At 34.6% G+C, this 27,068-nt stretch overlaps 2 protein-coding genes and 1 pseudogene across 5 annotated transcripts in view; 1 reads left to right on the top strand and 2 right to left on the bottom strand.

Moving 5' to 3' along the window:
- Window positions 1-24,293, bottom strand: part of TOR1AIP1 (torsin 1A interacting protein 1) — a 50,961-nt gene extending 26,668 nt beyond the window's left edge. For 2 of the 4 annotated variants that reach the window (XM_036905926.2, XM_036905927.2), the window contains exons 1-7: window positions 23,617-24,292; window positions 21,943-22,017; window positions 17,921-17,980; window positions 16,988-17,032; window positions 6,088-6,129; window positions 5,200-5,283; window positions 2,011-2,067 (exon numbers count right to left, since the gene is read on the bottom strand). In XM_036905926.2, coding sequence (XP_036761821.2) covers window positions 2,011-2,067; window positions 5,200-5,283; window positions 6,088-6,129; window positions 16,988-17,032; window positions 17,921-17,980; window positions 21,943-22,017; window positions 23,617-24,076 — 823 coding nt within the window. In that variant the 5' untranslated portion in view covers window positions 24,077-24,292. Of the gene's footprint in view, window positions 1-2,010; window positions 2,068-5,199; window positions 5,284-6,087; window positions 6,130-16,987; window positions 17,033-17,920; window positions 17,981-21,942; window positions 22,018-23,616 lie in introns of all 4 variants that reach the window. The other 2 variants (XM_036905929.2, XM_036905928.2) reach the window with 2 other exon arrangements.
- On the bottom strand, window positions 6,138-10,299 carry LOC118922793 (2-iminobutanoate/2-iminopropanoate deaminase-like; annotated as a pseudogene).
- The window catches only part of LOC118922792 (torsin-1A-interacting protein 2-like), a 35,909-nt gene continuing 32,491 nt past the window's right edge, over window positions 23,651-27,068 (top strand). Inside the window, exon 1 of the mRNA XM_057507915.1 lies at window positions 23,651-23,758. The gene's annotated coding sequence lies outside the window, so the exon portion shown is untranslated. The remainder of the gene's footprint in view (window positions 23,759-27,068) is intronic.

Here is a 27,068-nt window from a genome sequence, read left to right as displayed (position 1 = left end):
CACTTGATGTGGTGAATACTATTTCTATTTTGCAAATAAGGAATCTGAAACTAACATTTGCCCAAAAGAACACATCTAAAAGCAGGGCTGGGATGCAAACCCTAGTCCGTACATAATGTATAATGGTACCTACTACACAAGCAAATTTGTGACCGTTGCAAAGTAATTACGAAGTGAAAGACACCACTTTATGTTTTGGATAGCATTTAAGGTATAAAATGATACAATGGAATAATTAGAACATAATACTAAAAACAGTTATAACAGGTTTATTTCCAAATCTGCCTTGAAGAAATGTGTTACTTCTACCCATTGGTATAAATATCAATGCAAATCTATTTTCAACTTTTGTTTCCAAACACAAATGCAATATATGCTAGCTGTAAAAGAAATACACCATTTTAGAAATGCATAACTTAAAAATTTAGAAATATCTATCAAACTGCCTACTATGGGCAAAACATTACGTGCAAGGTAAAAAAAGATAGGTAGATGTGTATTCTTCCACATTTGCTTTCAGACAATGGTAACAAAATACTTTTTAAAACGTTGGTCACATGCTTTCTTTTTTCTTTTTTTATTAAGGTATCATTGATATACACTCTTATGAAGGTTTCACATGAAAAACATTGTGGTTCCTACATTCACCCATATTATCAAGTCCCCCGCACTGCAGTTACTGTCCATCAGTGTAGTAAGATGCCTCAGAGTCACTACCTGTCTTCTCTGTGCCACACTGTCTTCCCCATAGACACATGCTTTCTTATATACTATTTATTGTCTTTCATCAACTCTACGAAGTACTTTTTAAAAAAACACCTCTGACTTAGGGCTGTATCTTATAATCAATTGTATGTGATAGTTTAATTTGGTGTTTTTCTTTCTCAGCGATACATAAAATCAATGGCATCTTAGTCAAGGGAGTATATCTTAATCACCTATTGTTAAGTATAGAACAAACTCATTTTCCGTAACAGAAAAGTATTTCATTGTCTGAGTGTAACAGTTTATTTGCAAGATAGACACATTTAAAAGCTTCGAAGATCAAACATATAAGATGTTTCAGAGAGTAATTTCCACAAATTATTTTTTTGTGTGTTTCAGCAGGTTTTGTTTTGTCTGTTTGAAGTCCAAACCCTGGAACCTGTGTGTGTATGTAAAGTGGAATTCTATGAACACAGTGATTATAAACAGATTTCCAAAAACTTTTCTTTATTTTTAAAAATGATTTTATTCTTAAAATAGTTCATATTTTAAAGAAGATGATGTGAAAAGAAAAAAAGTCCCTGAAGATTTTACATACGAGGACATTTTCAGTTGATCAATAATTATCCCAAATTTTGGTAATTGATTGAAAAAGAGAAAAATAAAAATCAATATAATTTCTTTTTAACCTAAGAAATACATATCCATTGTAGATTATCTACAAAATACAGAAAAAAAGTAAAAGAAAAATGTCACCAATCATTGTTAGCATTTTAATATATTACTTTCCGATCTTTTTTGTGTTTCTCAACATTTTACTATGAAAATTTTCAAAGTAAGCAAGGCTGTAAGACTTTTTATATACCCACCACATAGCTTACCATTACTTTTTTACTATACCTGTTTTATCACTTATTTATTCATCCTTCCAAACTTTTGCAACAGAGCTGAAATACTGCATATAAAGTTTTATATCCTTATTAGAGTATGTCCACATATGTAGGCTCAAACTACATTAGTCAATTAAACTAAAATCAATCAACAAATTTATATTGTAAGCAAAGATTTTAAATCAATCACAAAAAGCAATAAGTTTTTTAAAAAATTCATATTAAAGGTTGGGTACAGAGATTAATTCAAGAAACAAATTCAAGATGCAGGATGAGGCTGTTTTCTTAGGATTCTCTATACTTCTTTTTTCAACATTTTACATTAAAACTGCAAAAGAGGATCTTCAAAAATAAGAATAGCATTTGACAATGTATACAGTAGAGTTTTAAGAGTGTAAAACAGGGTTTTCCTTACTTTGTGATGACCGCCAAAGTGATTCTGGGTATTGACTTGATGGTCTAGTATTTTCCTCTAAAAAATAAAAAAGAAAGCATGCTATGAAGTACATTTAACTTTTTAAGTGCACATTTTAGAAGAGAACAATGAGTAATCAAAAGAGCAAAAATGTTCAGATAGACCCCAAGGAATTCAACACTTGGGTGCACAATTAGTTTTTTTAAAAAAGGAGTTTCTAAGGAATTATGTTGTATCTAAAAAATTAATTACCTCTCTTCCCTAACCTTTGAACATTTTAAATAAAAAAAATCTAAGATACAGAACATGGCATGAGGTGAGGGAGATAATGAAACCCTTGTGTTGGGAAAAATTTTGAAGTATATAATAATGGATCTTCTTGAAAGCATTAATATCCAATTTTTGCCTTAAAATTTTCTTGCAAGTGGTCAATACATTATGTATTTTAGTCTATTCTTCTTAAAAACTTTTTCATGTAAGAGTGGAATTTATAAATAAATCTGTTTAAAAGTGATCAGATTTTGGAAGCAGAAGCATTTGACACCTCAAGATGTAGCTAAGTATTTTTGTTAGGGAACTCCTATTACTAAAAAAATTTTGAACATCAATCTCTAAAACATATTTCTTTCTAACATTATATACATGCATTACTGAAATAATGTATTAATTAATGTGTTAATTTGCTAAAACAAACAAAAATAAACATTTTATGTGCATAATAAAAAATAAATACGCATGAAATTCTATTTCCTTCCTGCATTCCTATGGATCTTCTTGTGATAAATTGGCCGAGAAGATAATCTAGGAAGATCAGCATTCTTTTTAATATGTCTCACCTCTTTGTTCTTTAGCTAGAGTTTTCTTCTGCATGAGGGTATATGTGCTTCAGTAAGAATTTATTAGAGTTCTAACAGGATCACAAAGCCTGTGGTTTATATAGTTTCAAAAAGCTGTATGCTGGTGGCAATGGCATCAAACAATTGGTTATATGAATGGATTAATTAGTCTCTAATTTTTTAAGCTTTATGTGTACATATATATGGAAACTAGTAACAGCACTTGAATGTTTACTATGTGCAAGTACCTTCTAGGTGCTTTGCACATATGTATTAATTTAACCTCACAACATGATGACGGAACTGAGGAACAAAGGAGTTAAACTATTGCCTGAGGGCATAAGCCTAGCAGGGGAGGAGTGAAACTCAGGGAATCTGGCCCCAGAGCCCATGTTCTTAGCCACTATTAAAGAATGTTGTGCAATCTTCTTTTGGATTTCTATATCAAGAAAAAATGAGAACTGAGACAGGATGGGAAGTATATGAATCACAAATGCCCATAAACCAGCTTATGAGCTTATTACTATTTTTTAAAATTTTATTAGGTATCAATGATATAGTCTTATGGTTTCACATGAGCAACATTGTAGTTACTACATTCACCCATATTATCAAGTCACTCCCGCCCATTGCAGTCACTGTCTATCAGTGCAGTAAGATGCTACAGTCACTACTTCTCTGTGCTATACTGCCTTCCATATGACCCCCTTACATGAGGGGTGTTAATTATAATGCCCCTTAATCCCCTTCTCCCTTCCTCCTCACCCAACCTCCCCATGCCTTCCCTTTGGTAACCAATAGTCCCTTCTTGGAGTCTGTTGAGTCTGCAGCTGTTTTGTTCTTTCAGTTTTGCTTTGTTGTTATACTCCACAAACGAGAGAAATCATTTGGTACTTGTCTTTCTCTACCTGGCTTATTTCACTGAGCATAATACCCTTAGCTCCATCCATGTTGTTGCAAATGGTAGGACTGGTTTTCTTCTTATGGCTGAATAATATTCCATTGTGTACATGTACCACATCTTCTTTTTCCAATCATCTACTGATGGACACTTAGGTTGCTTCCATTTCTTGGCTATTGTAAATAGTGCTGCTTTAAACATAGGGGTGCATATGTCTTTTTGAATCTGGGATCTTGTTTTCTTTGGGTGAATTCCTAGGAGTGGAATTCCTGGGTCAAATGGTATTTCTATTTTTAGTTTTTTGAGGAACCTCCATATTGCTTTCCACAATGGTTAACTAATTTACATTCCCACCAACAGTGTAGGAGGGTTCCCCTTTCACAGCATCCTCGCCAACATTGGTTGTTTCTTATCTTTTGGATGCTGGCCATCCTAACTGGTGTGAGGTGATATCTCACTGTGGTTTTAATTTGCATTTCCCTGATGATTAATGATGTGAAGCACTTTTCATGTGCCTGTTGGCCATCTGAGTTTCTTCTTTGGAGAAGTATCTGTTCAGAGACTCCATCCATTTTTTAATTGGGTTATTTGCTTTTTGGGTGTTGAGGTATGTGAGTTCTTTATATATTTTGGATGTTAACCCCTTATCGGATATGTCATTTATGAATATATTCTCCCATACTGTAGAAGATGCCTTTTTGTTCTGCTGATGGTGTCCTTTGCGGTACAGAAGCTTTTTAGTTTGTAGTCCCAGTTGTTCATTTTTGCTTTTGTTTCCCTTGCCCAAGGAGTTATGAGCTTATTTTTAAAGTGTAATGATGAAATACAATACAGGAATTACAGAAATTCTCAAAAGGTGGTGAGAGGACAGTGCATAGTTACTCTTCCATGGGACTAAAATATAAAGTTACTTATTATTTATGGAGCTTACAAATTTGTTCAGCACTCTCTTAAGACTCAAATTCATATTTTTTTCTCTTCAGCCAATTCTTTGCCTGAATAAAACTTATAAACAAATTCATAATAACACTTAGAAGCTCTTATTACTAACTTGGTGTGAATTTGAATAATCCAGAGTTAAAATTAGTTATCTAAGTATTTTAAAACTTCCTAAAAGCTAACTAACACTCCTATCAGTATAGTGAGTACCAATGCCATGTGATCAGTTTCTCTAGAAGTTAGAAAAACCTATAAATAACTCTTCTTTGGGGCGGAAAAATATCTTACATTCTATAAATATCAAATTAGACTAATATAGATATATGACATTACATTACTAATCAGATGTATACATGGAATCAGTAATTTTAATAAATACTAAGAAGTACATGCTTTTAAAAAAGCTTTAATACTTCAAATCTTTAAAAAAAGCAAATTCACAGGAGACTTTAATATTTTAACTAAAAAGACATCTCCTAGGAGATGAGTTTCATGTATACAAAGCAACGTTACCTCCAGAATCAAGAGAATCCCTGGATCTGACCTCAACAGTAGTTTCAACACTGAAAGAGCTATCTTGATCATCTTCAGTTTCTCCTGAAAGAAGTAGAGAATATACTAATATAGTCTTTATTATAATGCTCTAAAGATTTGGATTAAAAAACAAAAATAATTTAACATTAAAATGAAGCCATTTTAATTATCAGATACAGAATTGCTATTTATTATGTTACTGTTCTTTATACCAAGTTCTAAATAAGCCAAAATTGAGCCCGTTTATTTTATGTTCTCTGAGGCATATAATTATATTCCAAACATTCAGAGTGATATAGAAAATTATATTCTGAGGCTTTAATGTGGAGTCAGAAAGTGAACAAATGAGCATTACATAGCAGAAAAATTTTACCTTATGGGGGTGGTGAACTACATATAGTTAGTGATAGTGTGTGAACTGAGACAAGATTAGTATAAGCACGTGTGTGTGTGTGTGTGTTTTCAAAGGGGGCATATGTATATACACACCAATACACAAACATTTCAATATGTAGGTGACTAAATTCAGATTATGGTGGGCTTAAAAAGAGACTAAATTTTCCTATTCACACATAGATTAGTTCTGAGAATTTAGAAAAGTGATTATTTTAATACAATAGTCAAAAGCCAGCATATGCCAGAAACTAAAAATCCTAGTTTTGCTTAAAATCATTAACTCAGACCAAAGATGTTTAAAATGTATATAAAGACTATCATCTCATTCTATCCTATTACCTGACCACTTAACATAAACCTAAATTTTTTTCTGAAAAGTGACTATTTTTCTGCTCTTAGGTACCTATCAAAATTATTTCTCACATTAACAAAGATTTAGAATATACTGTACAATATCTTAAAAGAAAATACCTTCTTCAGAGAAATTGACCTTCTGCTGAACACTAGTGACTTCTAGAAAAGAAAAGCATACATGTTACATACAATATCAAAAGCTAAAATTTAGGAATAAATAGAGTATTTAATTTAGGAAAGTGAACATAAAGTTACAGAACTAAACTTTTTTTCAGGTTAATCACAGAAGAGAAGAATATTATTTTCTTCCAGGTTATTTCAGAAATAAGTATAATACAAACAAGAATCAGAAAGTTTTTTTCCTTTAGCCACATCTATTTGTACTCTAAAATGTAACATGCTTGCAAAAATCATTCAACTCTACGTTGACAAATATTTCAGTGCCTGTATGTTTACTGTATTCTCATTCTTCTGTTTACCAGATTTTTCTACACTCCCTTGAAAAACCTACAGTACCAGTTCTTTAAAATGCACTGGTACACCCCAAAGTAAGAAAGATCAAGAAACTCTCTTAGTTTCACCAGGTTCACATACACCACTATTTTTTAGAGCCAGAGAATTTGGAAAAGATATATGAACAAAATGTATCAAACAACCTTGAGATGTGGTATTTTTTACACCGGCTATTCTGAATACTCTTCAAATAAAGGGAGTTAAACCCAAATGCAGGCATTGCACAGCACGGCTAAAATATTGCTGAATGATCACATGAAAAGTAGCATTAATCAGATTCTGTCCACAAAGCTGAAAACTGTTTCTTTTCAGCATTTACCTCTATTGATTTTAATCCCTATTTGCTTTTCAAAAGGGAAAACAGTATTGTGGGAGGCACATGAATTTGGGAATATTGTTTCCAAATCAGTTTAATAATATTGGGATAATACTGGCCAAACTACTACTACTTCTCAATAGTGTCAAGTGCAAATCACTATGCAAAATTTTTGATAAAGAAAAAAGCTAACCCTAAGAAAATTGTGGATATTATCTTACTCTAAAAAGCTAGAATCTGGTATGTATTGGGTGCTATTTTAATCCAAGATCCTTGGGAAACTGTCCTTTCATTTTCTTTTTTCAAGCAGAAAAATGGAAAGTGAAACTTATTTTAGTTCTCCTCTCTTAAATTTTTTAAATTAATATTTCCATTCACACAAAAAGGCATTGCTCACTTTTTTGAGGCTTTATTTTCTAAGTACATAACTATTACTGTAATTGTGCAGTTTACATATTCATTTATTCAACTATTCACATAGCATGCAAAAAGATGTTTTCAAAAGAGTCAATGGCCATGTCTTAGTTACTATCTTAATAGTAGTTAAGTCCTTAATATTTGCATGGTGCTAGCTAGTTTTCAAAAAAGCCATCACATCTGTTATCTAATTCCCATACTGTCATATGGGAATACTCTCATAGGTAAGGCTTATAGATATTAAGTGATTTGTCAAAGGGTGTCGGGACTAACAAGTGATAGAAAGACTTGCGACAAAAGCTCTTCTGATTTCCAGTCTACTACCCTTCTACCAGTGCATCAATCTTTTCGTAACATTATAATGTAAACACTCAGTAATTATTTTTTATTAAGCCTCTTTTTAGAGACCAGTTTAAGGTTCACAGAAAAACTGAGGGGAAGGTAGGTAGATTTCCTATATATACTCCCTGCACATACTCATGCATAGCCTCCCCTATGATCAACATCCCCCACCAGAATGGTACATTTGTTACAACTGATGATCCTACACCGATACATCATAATCACTCAAAGACCATAACAGTTCAGTTTTGGTGTTGTACATTCTCAGGTTAACAAATATATGACATGTATCCATCATTATGATATCATACGGAGTATTTTCATGCTCTAAAAACCCTCTGTGCTCTGCCTATTCAGCTTTCTCCCATTCCCCCAAAACCCTTGGCAACCACTTATGTTTTTATGGTCTCAACAGTTTTGCTTTTTCCAGAATGTCATATAGTTGGAATCATTCAGTGTGTATCCTTTTTAGATTGGCTTCTTTCACTGAGTAACATGCATTTATTCTCTTCATGGCTTGGTAACATTTCTTTTTAGTGCTAAATAATACTCCCTTGTCTGGATGTACGACTATTTATCCATTCATCTACTGAAAGACATCTTGGTTGCTTCCTAGTTTTGGCAATTATGAATAAAGCTGCCATAAACATGTCTGGCAGGCTTTTGTATGGATGTTGTTTTCAACTCCTTTGGGTAAATGTTAAAGAGTGCAAATGCTGGACCATATAATACGAATATGTTTAGTTTTGAAAGAACTTCTTCAAAGTGGTTCTACCAGTTTGCATTCTGACTAACAATGAATGACAGTTCCTTTTGCTCCACATCCTCGTTAGCATTTGTTATTGTCAAGTGTATTGGATCTTGGCCACTCTAACAGGTATGCAGTGACATCTCACTGTTTTATATTGCATTTCCTTTTCTGAATGACATGATGTAGAGCATCTTTTCATATGCTTATTTGCCATCTGTACACCTTTTTTGTTCAGGTAACAGTTAGGGGTTTTGACTCATTTCATAAATTAAATTGTTTTCTCATTAAGGAGTTTTAAGAGTTCTTTGTATATTTTGAATAATAGTTCTCCATCAGAGTATGTCACTTGTAAATATCTGCCCCCAGTCTGTGGCTTGTCTTCTCATTTTCTTGATACTGTATTTTGAAGAACATGAAGTTTTTTATTTTAATGAAGTTCAGCTTATCAATTATTTCCTTTATGAGTCTTGGCTTTGGTTTATATCTAAACAGGCATCATCATACCCAATGTAATTAGGTTTTCCCCTATGTTGTCTTAAGGAGTTTCCTAGATTGGTGTTTATATTTAGGTCTCTAATCCATTTTCAGTTAATTTTTGTGAAAGATGTTAAATTCTGTGTTTCGATTTTTTTTTCTTCTGCAGGTGGGTGTCCAGTTGATGTAGCACCATTTGTTGAAGAATCTCTTTGCTCCACTGTATTGCCTTTGCTCCTTTGTCAAAGATCAGCTTACTACATGTGGGTGTATTTATGGGTTCTCTATTCTGCTCCACTAACCTATTTGTTATGCTTCTGCCAGTATCAGTCTCAATTACCATAGCTTTAGAGTTAAGTCTTTAAAAAAAAAATCTAGATGTTTTAGTTCCATTAGAAAAATATTACCTATGTGAAATTTTGCTCCACTTTTTTCTTTACCTCTCTCTACCACTCAAACTTAAATACTTTTAAACTTCACTCATGTAAAAGCAGAATCACATTATCTGACATGAGAACTAAATATTTCACATCATTAATAGGATTTAATGAATTAGGTGTGCTCTTTTATTATTTCTCAGGAACAGTGACTCATCTTTCCTACATGTTATTCCTCTTTACTTTTATTTGAGTAACTGTGATGTATGCCTCTTTTCCCAGATCCAGTAATATGAGTGCACATAAGTGTTAATTTATAACATCAGTAACTGGATTCATCATTTATTCTTCAATTCATGATCAATTCCCCTTAATATATAGTATTTCCATAATAGCCTTGGGTATTTTAGTTAACCTTATTCTTTCCAACATCAATTGTAAAGATTAAGATACTAACTTAAAAACATTAAGATTCCAGAAATGTGTCATAATTATGTATTATATAAATAACACTTAGTGTTGCAAGAGGTCCTTGGATGGCCACTGCTTCAATTTCTACAAGGCCTCCTTTGGGCAAAGCAGCAACCTGGTAAGCAACTCTTGCAGGAAAATTACTTTTGAAATACTGTTTGTAGATTTCATTGACAGTATGAAGTCATTTAACGCTAGCCAGCAAAATAGTTTTTTTTACCACACTGACAGCTTTTAGAATTTCACCCATGTTTGTAAGACCTTTTTTGGCTTCTTCTCCCATCCCTCCTGTAACAAGCTGTCCACTCGAAGGGTCCATGCCTAGTTATCCTAAAATGTAAATGGTCCTGTCGACTAACACAGTTTGACTGTAGGGACCAACAGCAGCTGGGGCTTTCACAGTGTTCATCACCTTTCTGATTAGACACAACATAGCTAACTTTTCTCTTGCTGCCCCCCAACTCCCAACAGAACAGTCGCGTACACTGCCCCTGCTGGTGTCCCACTCTATAGAGTTAAGTCTTGAGATTGAGTTTATCTTTCCTACTTGGTTCTTCAATACTGTGTTGGCTATTCTGGGTCTTTTGATTCTCCACATACACTTTAAAATCAGTTTGTAGATATGCATAAATTAACTTGCTGGGATTTTCATTGGGATTGCATTGAATTAGACTAAGTTGGTAAGAACTGACATCTTGACAGCACTGAGTCTCCTTACCAATGAACATGGAATATCTCTCCACTTACTAATTCTTTTAGTTGATTCACTTAAATCTTGTACATTTTCTCTAAGATTTATATGTAAGTTATTTCATTTTGGGGGATGCTAACATTAACTATATTGTTTTTAATTTCAAATTTCTCTTATTCATTGATGGTATATAGTAAAGTGATTGGCTTTTATAATAACCTGTATCCTGCGATCTTGCTGTAATTACTTATTACTTCCAGTTGTTTTGTCCATTCTTTTGTATTTTCTACATAGATAAACATATCATCTACAGAGATAGATTTCTTCCTTCCCAGTCTGCATACATTTTATTTTTTGTTTTATTGCATTAGCTAGAATTTCCAGCACAATGTTGAAATAGAGTGGTAAGCAGGCACATCTTTGCCTTGTACCTGATGTTAATATAAAAGCTGTTTCTCATCATTATATTAGCTATTTCTTTGTAGTCTTCATCAAGTTGAGAAAGTTCCCCTCTAAGTTTACTGAGAGTTTTTACCATAAATGGGTGTTGGATTCATCAAATGTTTTTTTGCATCGATCCTTTTTTAGTATGTTGATGTGATGGATTACAATAGATTATCAATGCTGAACCAACTTTGCATACCTGGGACAAATTCTATTTGGTTGTAACATATAATTCTTTTTGTACTTTTTGGATTTGATTTGCTAATATTTTTAAGATTTTTGTACCTATGTTCAAAAGAGATATTAGTCTGTAGTTTTCTTTTTTTGTAATGTTTGTCTGGTTTTGGCTTTAGGGGAATGTTGGCCTCAAAGAATGAGTTAGGAAGTATTCTCTTTGCATCTATTCTCTGTCTGAAAGAGACTGTAGTGAATTGGTATAATTTCTTCCTTAGATTTCACAAGAGCTCATTTGGGCCTGGTGCTTTCTGTTTTGGAAGGTCATTAATTATTGATTCAATTTATTTAATAGATACATGTCTATTCAGATCATCTATTTCTTCTTGAGTTCTGGCAGAGGTCTTTCTCAAGGAATTGGTCCATATCATTTGGTTATCAAATTTGTGGGCATAGAGTTGTTCATAATATTACTATATTAGCCTTTTAATTACCAAGGGATCTGTAGTCATGTCCCCTCCTCATTTCTGATAATAGTAATTTTTCTTTCTTCGTTTTTCTTTTTTCCTTAATTAGCTTGGCTAGAAGATTCAACTCTGAAGGATAATTCTGTAAGGTACAGGGATACCTCCTTTCATTTCTCTTTGCTTTATTTTGCTTCACAGATACTGATTTTTTTTTTTTACAAATTGAAGATTTGTGGTAATGTGTTGAACAAGTCTCTTGATGCCATTTTTCCAACAGCAGTTTCACACTTTGTGTCACATTTTGGTAATTTTTGCATTATTTCAAACCTTTCCAGTAATATTGTATGTTATGTAATCTATTATTAGTGACTATGACTCAATGAAAGCTCAAATGAAGGTTAGCATTTTTGGGCAGTATTTAAAAATCAAGGAATGCAAGCACTTTTTTTTTAGACATATGCTATTGCACACCTAATAGACTACAGTATAGTATAAACATATAATTTTTATAGGTACTGATAAACCAAATAATTCATTCGATTCACTTTTTTGTAGTATTTGCTATGGCAGTGATCTGGAACCAAACATACATCTTCAAGGTATGCCTGTACAGAATTCCTGGTTGGTGTTTTTTTTCTCTTAACATTAAAATCTTTACTTTCCACTTGATTGCATGGTTTCTGAGAAGTTGGATGTAACTCTTTGGTCCTTTTTAAGTGAGATGTTTTCTTCCTCTGGCTTCTTTCAGGATTTTTTTTTGTAGTTTAAAATTTGATTTTCTGTAGTTTAAAAATGATGTAATACCTAGGTGTATTTTTTTCCATTTATTTTATTTGGTGTTCTCTAAGCTTCCTGGACTTGTGGTTTGGTATTTGACATCAATTTGGAAGAATTCAGTCGTTATTGTTTCAAATATTTCTTCTGTTCCTTTTTTGTCTTTTTCCGGTATTCCCATTATGAGTGTTACACCTTTTATAGTTGTCCTACAATCCTTGGATATTCTGGGTTCTTTTTTCAGTCTTTGCTTTCTTTGCTTGTTTCCAAGGATTCTATTTTTTTAAATTGAGATGTAATTGACATATAACATTGTGTAAGTTTAAGGTATAGAACATGTTTTATTTGATATATTTACATATTGCAATGTTATTACCACAGTGGCATTTTCATTTCTTTGAAGATTCTGTTGATACATCCTCTAGCTCAGAAATTCTTTCCTCAGCTAAGTCTAGTCTATTATTACGCCCATCAAAGGCATTCTTCATTTGTTACATTATTTATTTACTTATTTATTTTTTTGTTACATTATTTTTTTATCTCTAGCATTTCTTTTCAATTTCTTTAGGATTTTCATCTCTTTGCTCACACTGTCCATCTGTTTGTGCATGCTGTCTACTTTGTTCAATAGAGTCTTTGGTATATTAATCATAGTTGTTTCAAATTCCCTATCTGATAATTCCAACATCTCTGTCATGCCTAGTTTTGGTGTTGGCTCTGTCTCTTTAAACTGTGTTTTCTGCCTTTTGGTAGATCTTGGTATAATTTTATACTGATACCTAGACATGATGTTCTAAGTAAAAGGAACTGCTGCAAATAGGCCTTGGTAATGTGGAGATGAGGTATGCAGGGAACGACAGTATTCTATAGTCCTATGATTAAGTCTCAGTCTTTTAGTGAGCTTCAGTCTTTGATTATGAACTTCACAAGGATTTATTTTTCCCTTCCCCCTTAGGTGGGACAGGTGGTCAGTTGGGCTCTGATAACACTCAAGAAGGTATTGATACTCAGCACCTTCCAAGCTCCTTATATAATAGAACTGAAAATTCTAAGTCCCCTCAGTAATTTATCTGAGTAAATGAATAAATGACAAAGAAAAGGCTGAGAGCTGAACTCTGCCTAATATGAGAGGTTCCAACAACTCCTAAGTGTAAGTCATTTAATACAGTACTTTGGCTAAAGTTACACTTATATTAGGGCATATGTTTTAAATGGTTCAAAATTATTTGCTATAGCAAAATTTCTTTAAGGCTTAACTTGATTTTAGAATCTGACATAATGAAAAGAGAAGTGTTATAGTCCTTCATTGAGCTATGAGTAAGAATGAACAATACCATAATCCTTTTCTTTTTCATCCTGAAATAATTTATTTCCATATACTTTTGAAGTTCCAGGTCAATTTGTCTAGAACCAATTCAACTAATAATCAATCCTGCATACACCATATTGCCTAAAATTCAATCATTTTTTTCTGCTTTTATTTATCTTGTCTAATTAGTATGGGGGAGGACTTAAGAATTTTTTTAAAAACCAGGTTATATAAGAAAGCTCCCCATTTACTTTTAATACATCTTATATATTTGAAGTACTTAATAATCTTGGATTTTATCTATTTTTGAACACTTTTAAGACTTTTATATCTAAAGACCCTTTCCTTAGAATTCCATGTTCCTAACAGTATTTATCATCAATATTCAAGACATGAACATTGTTAGAAGCAAGATTGTCTTGATAATATCACTGAAAACAAAAACAGTATTATTTTGTGACTTATAAACTGATAAATTACTATGAATTAGACATCCTAAATAATAATCAATCCTTTAAAATTGACAATCATCATTGTATCAGGCTATCTATTGTTAGCTATATAGGCACTTTAAACATGGTTTTTATTTTAGTAAATGAAACTCAAGAAATCTATTGATTTGGAATATCACTCTAAAAGTCATTTAACATGAGATCTCACAGTTAACATCTAATGTGAGAGTGTTGTCACTAATGTAAAGGAGTTTAATATCTTCTATTACATGGACTCTAAAGGTAAAATAGTGATGTCCATTATAAGACAAGCTATAGTATTTCCAATTTCCTTCCCCATTTTGCTTTTCATCCTTCAAAACTCAACACAAATGCCACCTCCATAAAAACTTCCTGACCTCACCAGTAGTTAGGCACTTCTCCTGTAGGCTATCAATTACATAAACCACTATTTGAACATTTTTTTGATGATGATTCTTTTTTTGATGATGACATTATGATGATTTTTTAACTTGTTTTTTTTTTCCACCACATCATGTACTCATACAAACAAGAGAAAAATTTTGTATGGCTTTTTTTTTATGATTTGAGCATTTAGGCCAGTCACTGACATATAGCAGGTGGTTAAAAACAAATGTTTGTGTAATGAATGAATAGATTTAGGATCATAGTATAAAAACTTTCAAGTTAGGACTTTGGATAATATTCCTTACACTGTGATAAATAATATTACTTAGAACTTAAGAAAAAGTTATGAAGTTGTGCTTAATTAGATTCCATGCAAGGTTTTAAACATTTCATCTTGTTTTCATCTTTTTAACCTAAGCTGCAAAGAATGTACAAATAAGTATTTACGCAATCTTATGATGAATCAGCACAATCTATGACTGAGTTTTAATTTCATTTCCGTTTTTTATTATTCATCTTCCTGTTTTAAACTTGGCTGTTACATGTAGATGGTTAAAACATTAAAAAAAAAAACTTTGAAAAAGGTATACCTTTCCCTGTGCTCATGCAGAAGCTTTGAGAAATTACAATCCTATTTGGAGCAATAATACACTTAATAAAAATTTTATTTTTAGAAATTGTAAAAGCTGTGGCTTTATTAAATATTTATACAAATGGCAATAATTAAATGTGCTAAGGAGATGTCACTTTTCCAACAATATCAACCAATCAAAAAGCATCTTTCAGAAAGTACTTCTAAAATCTCAACCAATTAAGAAAAGGTACTTTCAAGTCTTTATATTTTGTTGTAAGAATAGACCACTTGCAACCATCTCCTCTAGTAGAGACAAACCACTGTTAACACTTTCTGTTCAGTTTCTTTTGCTTGGCCACAGTTTTTAGGGGAAAATACAAAGTTCCAAGTCTATTTCTACTACAGACTTTCCTATTCCTATTGGTGAGGTATGAAGGGTACTCAACGAAATAAAAACCTCACTTACTTTGTGTTTTGTCTGGGGACAAAATAGGAAGATTTTGTAAATAAAAATATCATGCTTTCTCAAAGACTAGACAGAATACAGGAATCACGGTGTCTCCTGTCTTCCTATGCTGTCAGTATAACCTAGTACAGAGTGTTACAATAAGTCTATGTTCAGCCAAGTATGTAACTCTCTGAATTTACTCTTAGAACAAACAAATGATAATTTGGGTGAACTGGTCTTTATTTCTGCCATTAGTATAAATCAGGGGTCAATAAACTTTTTCCATAAAGGGCCAAATAGTAAATATTTTAGGTCTCTGTCTTGTGTGTGTGTGTGTGTAAAGTTTATATATATATATACATATATATATGTATAAATGTATGCATAAATATATAAAAATTTACTATATATGTATTATACACATTTCATATATATTATTTATATAAAATGTAGAAGCTTTTCTTAGCTCATAGGCTATAAAAAAGCAAGACTGCAGGTCAGATTTTACTCAGAGGCTGTAGTTTGCTGACCCTTGGTATAGATAACTTTGAGACTATTCAATGACAATCATGCTTTGAGAACAGTTAGAGGGAGTCAGCAGGAAGGGAGAGAGTACAGAACAGTGTGGGGATAGCACTAGTATTCAAGCTCCATGAATAGCAATTTTATATACTCCAAGATGTACTAATATTACTATAAGAAGAATCAGAGGATGTCATTCTCTATAGTAATCTCACAGTAATTTCCTTTGAACTGCAAAGCACTTTTTTTTTAAGTTAGTTTTTATTATAAAGCACTTATAAAAGTAATTTTTAAATCTAGCACAGAATGTAAAAGTGCTGGATCATTTCAACTCCAAGTTCTCTTCCAAATAAGAGTTTATGATTAAAATTTTTTTTTAAGTTTTTAAAAGGGGCACTTGAGAAACTCTGGTGGTTACAAGCACACATGATAAGCCGCATGCTTCAAGGATCAATTTCAGTACCCAGACACTATAAATCCTGAAGTATCTAAGGAAATTCACATGTACTTAGGTGAAAGATGAATTTAAAAGAGGCTGCAACTCTTTAAAAAGAAAAATGAGGCTTGCCTTCTTTTGACTCATCTCCAAATTTAGAAGAGAACTGTAACTTAAAACTGAGTCCAACCAGTCAATGTAGGCTCACTTAAAGCCACAGATCTTGGTATCTCATGCCCCACACCAACGCACACACTCAGGAGAATTTAAACTAGTTCAACAAATGTGGGAAAGGACACTGAACTTACTAGGAAAAACATCTCAAATGCACTTTCTAAATCAAGAAAAAATAAACCTTAATTGGTAGGGTGATATCCCTTTTCTCTCGACAGTGTGAATTTCAGAGAGGCCAGTAAAAAACTAAAATGTATGTGTTACTGCCTATTTGTATATGAATTTAAACAATAATATAACAAAAGACATAATTTCAGATAGAATTAAAAAACCAAAGCTATTAAAAAAGGTCATGATCATAGGGACAATGCCCCACAAGCTGAGATAATGAACAAAGTAATATTCTCAAGCCACTAAACCAAATGTATATGCTCCTATAATCAGAACCCTCAGAGAACCTACAAGAATTAGAGATAAACAAACCTAATTCATTCATTTTAGTACTTCCATTTGTTTCGTATGCCAAATCTGCAAGAGAGCAAGAAAGTGTGATTAGAGCTTAAAAGGAAATGTATTAGGTGGTTCTTTACCACAGGTTCAGCATCAAAACTGTAACAGACCTGTATCTTAATAATGCTTAAAGATAGTTATCTATCAAAAAACAAAACAAAAAAAACTGGCCTAGTTTTTTCTCAAAGGGAATATTGAGAAGTAGAAACCTAATGTCAAGATAAATAAGCTTCCTTTTTAGTTTAAAGGAGAAAGCATCCTTATGGGCCAATAAACTCTGAAAATGAAGAGTACTGCTTGGAATAACTTTACTAGTTTTCTTTCATAGTCATGGAATTAATTTAAGGGCATCACTTTTTTAAGGTTTTAATCAAAGAGAAATGTAATTGGGGCAGGGAAAATTTATAGTCCTGAGCCACAAAGCTTCTTTTTTGAAATTCTTTATTAGCATTATGCTGGGAGGAATAAAAAGTCCCAGAAAATTATCATGCTAACAAAAAGAATCATAGCAACATATAAGAAACAACCACTTAAAAAGAATGGGGAAGCCCTTTATATACTTACAAGAAAACATGTCTCAAAGTGTTAAGTAAAAATAACAATAAGGTGCAGAAAAGAGTTTTATTGGGCTAAAACTTGCATTAAAAAAAGGACAAAGAAGATCATTTACATATGAATTTCCTAATAGCTCCATAAAATATCTTTGGAAAAATACCTCAGAAACTGGTGACACTGGTTGCCTCTGATAGAGACTGGGTGGGTAAAGGACAGAGGGCACAGAGAGACTTTGCTCATTGGGCATTTATAGTAACTTTTTAATTTTGAACCATATGAATACATGTACCACCCCACGTAAAAATAAAATTGTACTTACAAAAAAGTTATATCAACAAAACAATCTCTTACCAGATCTGAAGCTTCTTAAAGGGGGTCTACACAGGCTGATGACAGGATCTTCACTCACCACTAATAAAAGAAAGGAAAACATTAAAAATATATATAAAATGTCAAACATACTAGATTAATTATACAATCATGAATTTAAACAATAAGGTTTTTCAACAAAGGTTTTTCTAAGCTTTTCATTCTGCTAAGTATGGGACCACAATAGTGAACCACAGACATATCCTGCCATAAAAAATTTATGGTCTTGATGGAAAAATTCGTAATTTTTCTCAGAAGACAAAATTTGCATAAAAGCAAAGGAATACAAAATAAAACTCTTCTAATGTCTCAAGAACCAAAATCTGTACTGTAGCACCAACTCAATTATCTATTCCACTTGTGGATTACCCTCATTGTGGATTATTTATGGCATATTTTAACTTTAGGAGTAACTTCCTAGGAGTTCATACATTTCCTCCATCTATTTAACCTTATGCATTCAAGAAATGCAAACTCTTAATTTTAAATAAAACGCTAATGTTAGGCAGGGTTTGTTTCAGACCGTCTATGATCTAATGGCATAGGGCTAATGGGGAAGCCAATCCCATTAAATAAAATGTTAATGTTAGCTTAGAAAACAGGTGTGTTTTCTCAAATAGCCTCACACAACATAATCTAAAACCCAATATGTATCTAAATTTGACTCCATTACTTTGACTCCCTGTGTTTGTTGTTACAAAACTGACAAAACCCAAGTTCCCTTTTCCTGTACCTGAGCATGTTTTTATGCATCTTAAAGACAGATGAAGAAAACTAATTAAATTGATTTTATGTAGCTCAGAAAGGCAGAATTGAGAACAGCAAGAGAAAGTTACAACAAATACCTTTTAGTTCAGTATTAATAAAAATGATTATAGTGTTACCTTTAAAACAGAACAGATAATTAGGGAATGATCTCTATATGGCTGGATGTTAACACAGGGATACCTGTACTGGTGGAAACTTTTGAGCAGATGACTTCCCTAAATCTCCCAACTCTAATATTCTAATGCTAACGACCTCAGTGGTTAGCATTTCACACATTGGGTATTTAGAACTTACAAAAATAGTTTTAAAAGTAAATCTTGTCCCATTATTACAGCTACATTCCTCTTTTTCTTCTCTGTATTCCCACCCTGTTCAGGTTTAATAAAACCTAAAACCCAGCTTCATCTACAGACATCAATTACTATTTCAATCCCCATCTTTTCATTTAAGAAACATTTTATTCTCTTGCTACATACAGAACCTCACATAAGATACTTGAAGGAGACAGAGAAGCAGGCACAGGTATACATAAAGAATCAAACAGCAAGTACCCTTCTTTTCTAATAACCTCTTTCTCTTACCTGCTTTTGCTCACTACTGTACCCCAGCAGGGGGTCAGGTATAAAGTAGGTGCTCAATAAATATCTGGAGAACAAATGAATGCTGTAACTACAGTAGCCAAAAAACCAAATGTTCATAACAAAAGAGTAGGCATTTGAAAATGTTTATCTATGATTATTTAAACCACAACTGTTAGAACAAAAATATCCATTTGATTTTAGGAAAAGTAAATGAAATTTCCCTAATCTATCTTTAGATTAAAAAATTAGTTTCATGATTTCCAGAAAGGAATGAATCTGGCCAAAGAATAGTTACATATACATATGTGGACTGAACTGATCCACATGATCCTTATGGCTATTTTATTTTAATGTAAAGATGAATTTCATTCTGGAACTTCAAACAGTAAGAAGAGTTCAAACTGTATCTCTGTTCTAATATAAGCAATATTTTTCATGATTTCCAAAAACAGGAAGACAAATGATATATAGTTGTCTTTAACAGGTCGCTTTAGAAAGTGGTCTCTTGGTCTTTATTCTTAGGAGCATCTTTGGATAAATTTCTCTCAGACTTTACCAGTGGCCCTATACACAATTACAGCAGTGTTTTGAATACCAATGTTAAACTCAAAGTCCACGATTCTATAAAGAGGAGGAAGGGCCTATCTGTAAACTTGTACTTAAAGCAGTCCTCCATCAAAAGTGACTCATATTTAAATAATTCCTGCAAGACAGACTTTATAAGCATGTATTTAATAATTTGCTAATGTTTTCCTTTTACTAAAAGGCATGAGATGGGAGCATGCCAAGTAGTACGATTTTTAAAAGCACTTTTTAGAGTAAAAGAACTGAGAATCCCAAATCTCCCAAGATGCACATACCCTTATTTCAAGTTCTATGTCATGCACAGTGTGCTCTCCATAAATCCCAGGTAATCTACACATGGGTTCCATCAATCTATCATCTATACCGGGAAATTGCTGTCTTTTCCATTTCCAAGGACAGCATGAGCTTCCTGAGAAAAAAGGCTTAAGCATAATTTTATGAACTTCACATCTCTTGTGAAGTGTTATGAGGAAAAACAAAATCCTTCAATCTGTATGTTTTGCTGTGCATAAAGTGATTTTGCATGTCCTATAACATTTCCACAGTGGCCTTGTGAGTTAGGCAGGGAAAATCAGATAAATGCCCAGGCAAATAGATAAAGGTCTGAGGCTCAAGGTGAGTAAGTAACTTGGAAGCAAGGTCCAGTGCTCTTTCCATGTTATGCAGTACATGAGTTAAGTACTTATGAGCAGTCCTTAAATATACACCTAACATGAACTCTGACTGTTCAAGACATTTGACCATATAATATTTTTATAATGGACTACAGACTGGTGCTCAACAGTCTTCATCAATTAACTTAATTCAATAATTTTTATCAATTTGTTATATTTTAGAAATGAGGAATTTTTGCTTTTCTATGCATAAGGGACATGCAATTAAATCTACTGTAAATAAAATATCAAGGACATGATTTTTCCAAATGACCTAGAAAATCTGATTATAACACCTATTATTCAAAGTATTTTTCTAAGTAACAATCTGAACACAATAAAGACTGTTCAAGGAATTAAGCATAAAAGGTGTGTTTATTTGGAACTGAATTTAAACCAGATACACTTTATTTTAAATTGAGAATAAAATAATTCAAATTATAAAGCATAATCTTGTTAGAAACAATGGATAAGAAAGTCAGTCAGGGTACTTTATATTTGATTTTTAAAAAGCCATAGATGATCAGTTTCAATAGCTGCAATTGTTGTTGGGATTTGACTAATATCAAAAAAAAGCCCCAAAACTTAAAGTAAATGGAACTAAAAACCAAAGAACACTAAGCATTATTACCTGAACTTAATCCTTTCCTCTATTTTTCAAACGTTTAAACAGTTTTTGAAATTTAAGTAGACTATCAAATGCAGTTCACTTCCACATGACACTGATACTGGGATGCAATTAGTTTTAAACTTTAATCTCTGAAATTGGGTACATCATACAATCTACGGCATATTACAGTTTAACTGGCAGCACTTATTCAGGTGGCACATAAGAATAACACCTTAAAACTGATGATATCTTATACATGATGAGATATTGTATCAAACTGACTAGATTGACTATATTGTATCATGATTTTACTATGCAAACCACTTCATCCATTATAAATGGAAGGTAGTACTATATATTCGTTCATTCAACACTTAGCAAACTTTACCAAGTAGCTAACTACTACATGGGAGAGTAGCAGTGAGGTACGTGGGGAAAATGAAATGGCTTTGGAGGAGACAAATCTGGGTCTGAATTTTGCCTCAGTCACATACTGTGTAAACTTAAGGAAGAATCTTAGCTATTCTGAACTCGTTTTTCATCTATAAAATGGGTTTATCTATCCTGCATAGTTACGTAAATGAATTAACTATACAGAGTGGCTGATAATTAGTAGGTACTCAAAGATCTCCCTGTCCGATTTGCTTTACACATGCCTGTACTGTTTAATTCAATAAACAACCTATAAAGAAGATTCACTGAAACTCTGAATGAGGTATGATTTGGACCCTTGATGACCCAGACTATACTCTCTATACATTTAAAAAGTTGGCAGATAAGGGAAAAAAACAAAATTACTCTTCTTACCTGGAGTTTGTGTTCTCTGTACAGTTTTCTTTGAGACCTTTTGGCTTGAAACAGTTTGCAAAGATGGTTCATCCTCTAAAGAATAGACATGACAATCATCAAAATTCAAAATAATATGTTCTTGGTAGAGATTATGTATATTAACAGTAAATACAGACAAAAATCCAAATAATTCATTTCTTTAGAAATGTGTAATTAGGTTTACCAAAAACTTAGGAATTTAACTTGTAGAACTACTCTTAAGACAAAAATAAACTATCACACTGATGCTTTACAACAAAAGTATTTAATTTTTAAATGTAAAAGATGGGCTGGAGTTTCATAAATGAAGGGAAGAAAGAAGAGTGAAAAATGTTAAGATCTTTATGGATTTACTAAAACAGAGGTAAATCCTTTATGTGTTAAAATTAGTGTATATAACTGCACTAGGCTCTGTGAGTGTCAAAACAATGTAATTATTGCCTACTATGCACAATGCATTCTTCCAGGTATTGAAGGAGACACAAAATTAAATACTGAAGATCCTTAAAAAATATAGGATCTTTGTCTTGAGCAAGTTTATAACTTTAAAAGGGAGAAACCTAACATACATATACGGGCTAAACTGTCTTTTGAGTCGCCACACCCCAGTTACTTAACCTACTTCAACATAAAAGTTTCCAAAATCACATCTTCAAATGCGGCAGCACTTCACGTGTCAGCAGGAAAGGAGCAGCCTATTACTCTGTTCTTAGCTTAAAACCCACTTCCTCTTCATATCCATCAATGGTCTACCACTATGCCATCGCATCCCATTGCGACTCAAACCCCGATTCTTACCTCATATGCGGCTACTTCATGAAATTTCACCTGTGATTCGGTGGTAGGTTGGGGAGGGGAGGTATGGTGGGAGAGGACGGATTAAGGGTCTTGATTCATCTGTCTTACCTAAAACTATACTTTGTCAGCATCCTTTTGGCTCATTTAGACGAGAACTAATTAAGTCTTGCTTTGTCAGGCTCCTTAAGGTTACAATGGGAGCCCCCAACGTAACGGATGTTTGGCGGAGAGGACCACACTCGAGAGATCTGCTCAAGTTATCACACACTGGGGAGCTTCAAGTACAGGACAGCTGACTTATCACATTTCCGTGTCATTATTTGGGTGGGGTCTCGAATTCATTCACTAACAAAGCTATCCCTGGAAACGTGCAAAGTGCCCCGGGCCCCCAATCTGGGTAGTTACGGAAAAAGACTGGAACGTTTGTTAGGTCAGAACCATGATGCTCAGCTGGGGATTCCTGACTTCTGAAAGTTAAAGGAGGAAATGGAAATGACTTTGGTAGAAACATCCGCAGGACAGAAAGCCGAAATGAAACCGAGCCTTGTGATTCGGTGAACCGCCCACCGCCTAACTCGCAGTCCCCTCGGGAAGGCCTGCGGAGTCAACCTTGACACCCTTAAGTTGATGAGCAGAGCCACCGGCGCCGCCTGGATCGCTCCGCACGCTTGCTTTTCCAGTCCTGCCAGGGCCACTTTCCCGCCTGCGGTCGGGGGCGGACCCTACGAGCGGACGCCCGCCCACCCCACGGAGGAGGCACCGGAGCCCGGGTGGACTGAGCCCCGTGGAGGAGCACGCACGCCCCACACGCACTCCAGGCTTGTGACTGAGACTGCTAACCTCCGTCGGCCTCACCTCCAGAGGAAGGAGAGTCCCGTGAACTTCTGGTCGAAAATGGAAGCGGCTGTGAGTGCTGATGCTGTAGGCGAGTAGCCCGTCGCGTCTTCATCTCCTCGGCTTCCTGGGGTCGCGGCTGCCGCCGCTGCCGAGACCGAAGGTAATAAGTGCTTTCTCTCACTTCCTCTTTCACAGAATCAGGCCGGAACTCTTCTAGCGGGACTTGTCTTCCTACCGGGGACTTTTCTTTGGCCACCCGGGGTCCGAAGTCGCCGTACACTTCTGGCGGCTCTTCCGAAAACCTCACTTCCCGCCGGCCCTGGCGCGACGGCGAAGGCGTTCCGTACGCAGGCGCGTCACTGCCGCCGCCATTTTGAGCGGCGAGCCTGCGCCTCTCTTCCCGCAGGGGGGCCCTGGGCGTGACGTACAGCCCCCATCCTTCCCTCGCCGGCTCCGCCCGCCGCCTCTCGCCCGCCATAGTTGACGTATCTTGAATCGATCGCGAAGGTGATTTTGGAGCCCGTAGGTTTTCCTGTCGTTTGTTTCGATGGCTTTTTGGGATGTCGGGCTGTGGTCGCAGCGGTCAGGGAGGCAGTTGAGAGTCGCCAGGTCCGCCGCCTGCGTCGTCGCTGCTGTGCTGCCAACCCGCCTCTGGGCCCATGGTGTGTCGTTAGGGCTGTGGAAGAGGCAGTGCCTGTGCCAGGTCAGCTGCTGTGGGTCACTCCCGCCTCCTGGCTGAAGGCACCAAAGAGGAGGAGAAGAGGGAGGAGGACGTCGCTGTCCTCGGCCTTGGGGGAAGGAGGGAGGGGACGACGGAGAAGGGACAAGTGGCTGGGCAAACTGCCTGTCCTGAACTCAGCTGCTCGTGGCAACTGTTGCCCGCACGCAGGAGCCGCCCGTGTTGGCCCCCAGAGTACGGAATCTGGGGAAGGCCGATCGCGCCGCGGTCGGGGACGTTCAGGCCTCTCCCCCAGGCTGTTGCGCAGTTGCCTGGAATCTTTTTGATGGACTGCTACCTTAGCTATGCTCTTCCAGTTGTTCCTAGTAGGAGTGATGTTATGCAGGCTACTTTAGCAGGTGAAAATCTTGCAGAAAATTTTAATTCCAGACTCCTTATGAAGGTAGTTATCTTTTAAATTTTAAGTCACCTGTTGAAAGTACACAAAATCGTTATCTATAGGCATAGTGGCGTGGCTTTCTGTTTGCAAAATATAGGCATAGCAAACACAGTCTTAATCTTGGCCTTCCATAAAAGCTTTATCCAGCAGCAGTGTTTGGAAACCTTTTTAGTGCTGCGTTATGGACAGAAATGTACAAAAATTTTAATCAAAAACAGCACTTTAATTTTAACTTGTGATCCATCATTTTTACTTTGTTTATGGACATGACTTGATAGTCTGCATTTGATTTGGGGCTTCCAGCGTTCCGTTATTTCTTAGTACTGAATTCTTACTTATTCAGTTCAGTTATTATTATTACTGAATAAGAAAGCTTGATAAGAGCTGTTTGTTTCACCTCCTCATACCTTGTTTAATTGATGTGGATAATCTGCAGTTATATAACCAAATTCAGACACAGTGAGGTTAAGGTTAAGTTAAAGTTTGAATAATTATTGAGAGGTATGTTACCATTAAACATACACACTTGTTTTCTTAGATGACTTCTTAGAATGGATTTCAGTGAAGGAATTTTAAAAATTGTAATTTGGACACCAATTACAATAGATGATTCTGAAAATTTTGGTTATTGTTCTTTTAAGTATTTTAGATCACCTTGGAATGTGTTTGTGAGATTCATTTGCCCAAACAGGGCACAAACTTCAATTTAATAACATCTTAAGGTATATTCTGTTTTTACTTCAAATCCGTGAATTTGCCTTAGAGGGTCACCTAGGTTTTGCCCTATTAGGAAGTTAATTTAGCTTTGTTTATTATATACTGATAAATAAAAAACTCTAGAGACTGAGGGATCTCTGAAATAAAAGGGTTTGTTGAGCCTTTACTAATGCAGCAGGATAAGGACTGAGTCCTGGAACAGGAAGTTTATATATTTCATCAACAGCAAGAACAGTTAACCAAAACTTGTCTGCCAGATTCAAGAAATGGGACATTTATAAGGGATCGCGAGGAAAGATAGTTCTTTAAATTTACGTTGGCTGTAGACAAAGAAGGTGGACTAAGGTAAAGTCGGGAAAGTACAGGGGTAGATGGTTAGTCCTAGAGAAGGCTTATGGATCTGTTGTTGAAGATGGTCAGGCACTGGGCACACACAAGAGCAATGCAATGTTCCCAAGGACCTTCTAGATCGTTGTTGGAATGACTTCATCCAGGAACGTGGAGTTTCTGCTTAGCTATATACCACCCGCAGCTATTGACCCCTTGTCTCTCCTTTCCATTCTCCATCTTTTCTGTCACTTAATTTTAGGGTATCAGAATTTTTCATCATCAATACAATGTAGCCAAAGAAACTAGAAAAACAATAACAGTGAAAATGTTACTTAAAAAAAAAAGTTTTATCTTAGGGGAAAAAGTATTCTCCCTTGTTAGCCTGGGTTATATATTTGGGAAATATGTGGGACTTAACAGTTTTCCAGCAAAATACTAAGAAGTATTGATATTTGGTGATACTTGGTGACAATTTATGTTTAAATGATTTCTCTATAACTGTTACATTACTCATTGTTAACAGTAAAAACTCTGTAACAGATATAATTATTAAAGGATACAAAGTTCATATTATGAACATTAATGTATATATTAAGAGCCTCTTTAAAACATTTGCTGGGATAGGTGTCTACAAGCCTACATCTGAGAGATTGTGGGTTCCGTTCCAGATTACTGGGATAAAGTGAGTATCACAATAAAGCAAGTCACATGACATTTTTGGTTTCCCAAAAGCCTGTAAAACAAAAATTACATTTACACTATTAAGTATGCAAAGCATTGTCTAAAACAATATGCATACCTTAATTTAAAAATACTTATTGCTAAAAAATGCTAACCATCATCTGAGCTTTCAGCAAGCTATAATCAGTGATCATAGATACCCTAACAAATAAAATAATGAAAAAGTTCAAAATATTGCAAGAGTTACCGAAATGTAACAGAGACATGGAGTAAATACTGTTGGAGATATGACACTGATAGACTAGCTCAGCACAGGGTTACCACAAACCTTCAATTTGTGAAAAACTCAGTTATCTGTGAAGCAGAATAAACTGAGGTATGCCTGTGTACAGAAATTTGGATAGACTTGGGGGATATACTAAAAAAGAAATGACAAGAGGTTCTACATAATACTGAAAACTCATAGAAGATCAGAGGTTTTACATATTAAATAACCACTTCATGGATTATTTTATAATTAAAAATGACTGTAGAGGCTTAAGAATGGCTTTCTAAAGAAACGAATCATGAAAATCTTAAGTAAAATCAGAGGCAAGGTGACTATAACACATGTATTTGCTTAGG

Source organism: Manis pentadactyla, chromosome 9, assembly GCF_030020395.1.
Source record: "Manis pentadactyla isolate mManPen7 chromosome 9, mManPen7.hap1, whole genome shotgun sequence".
Classification (NCBI taxonomy): domain Eukaryota; kingdom Metazoa; phylum Chordata; class Mammalia; order Pholidota; family Manidae; genus Manis; species Manis pentadactyla.
This window is presented reverse-complemented; position numbering and strand designations above follow the sequence as displayed.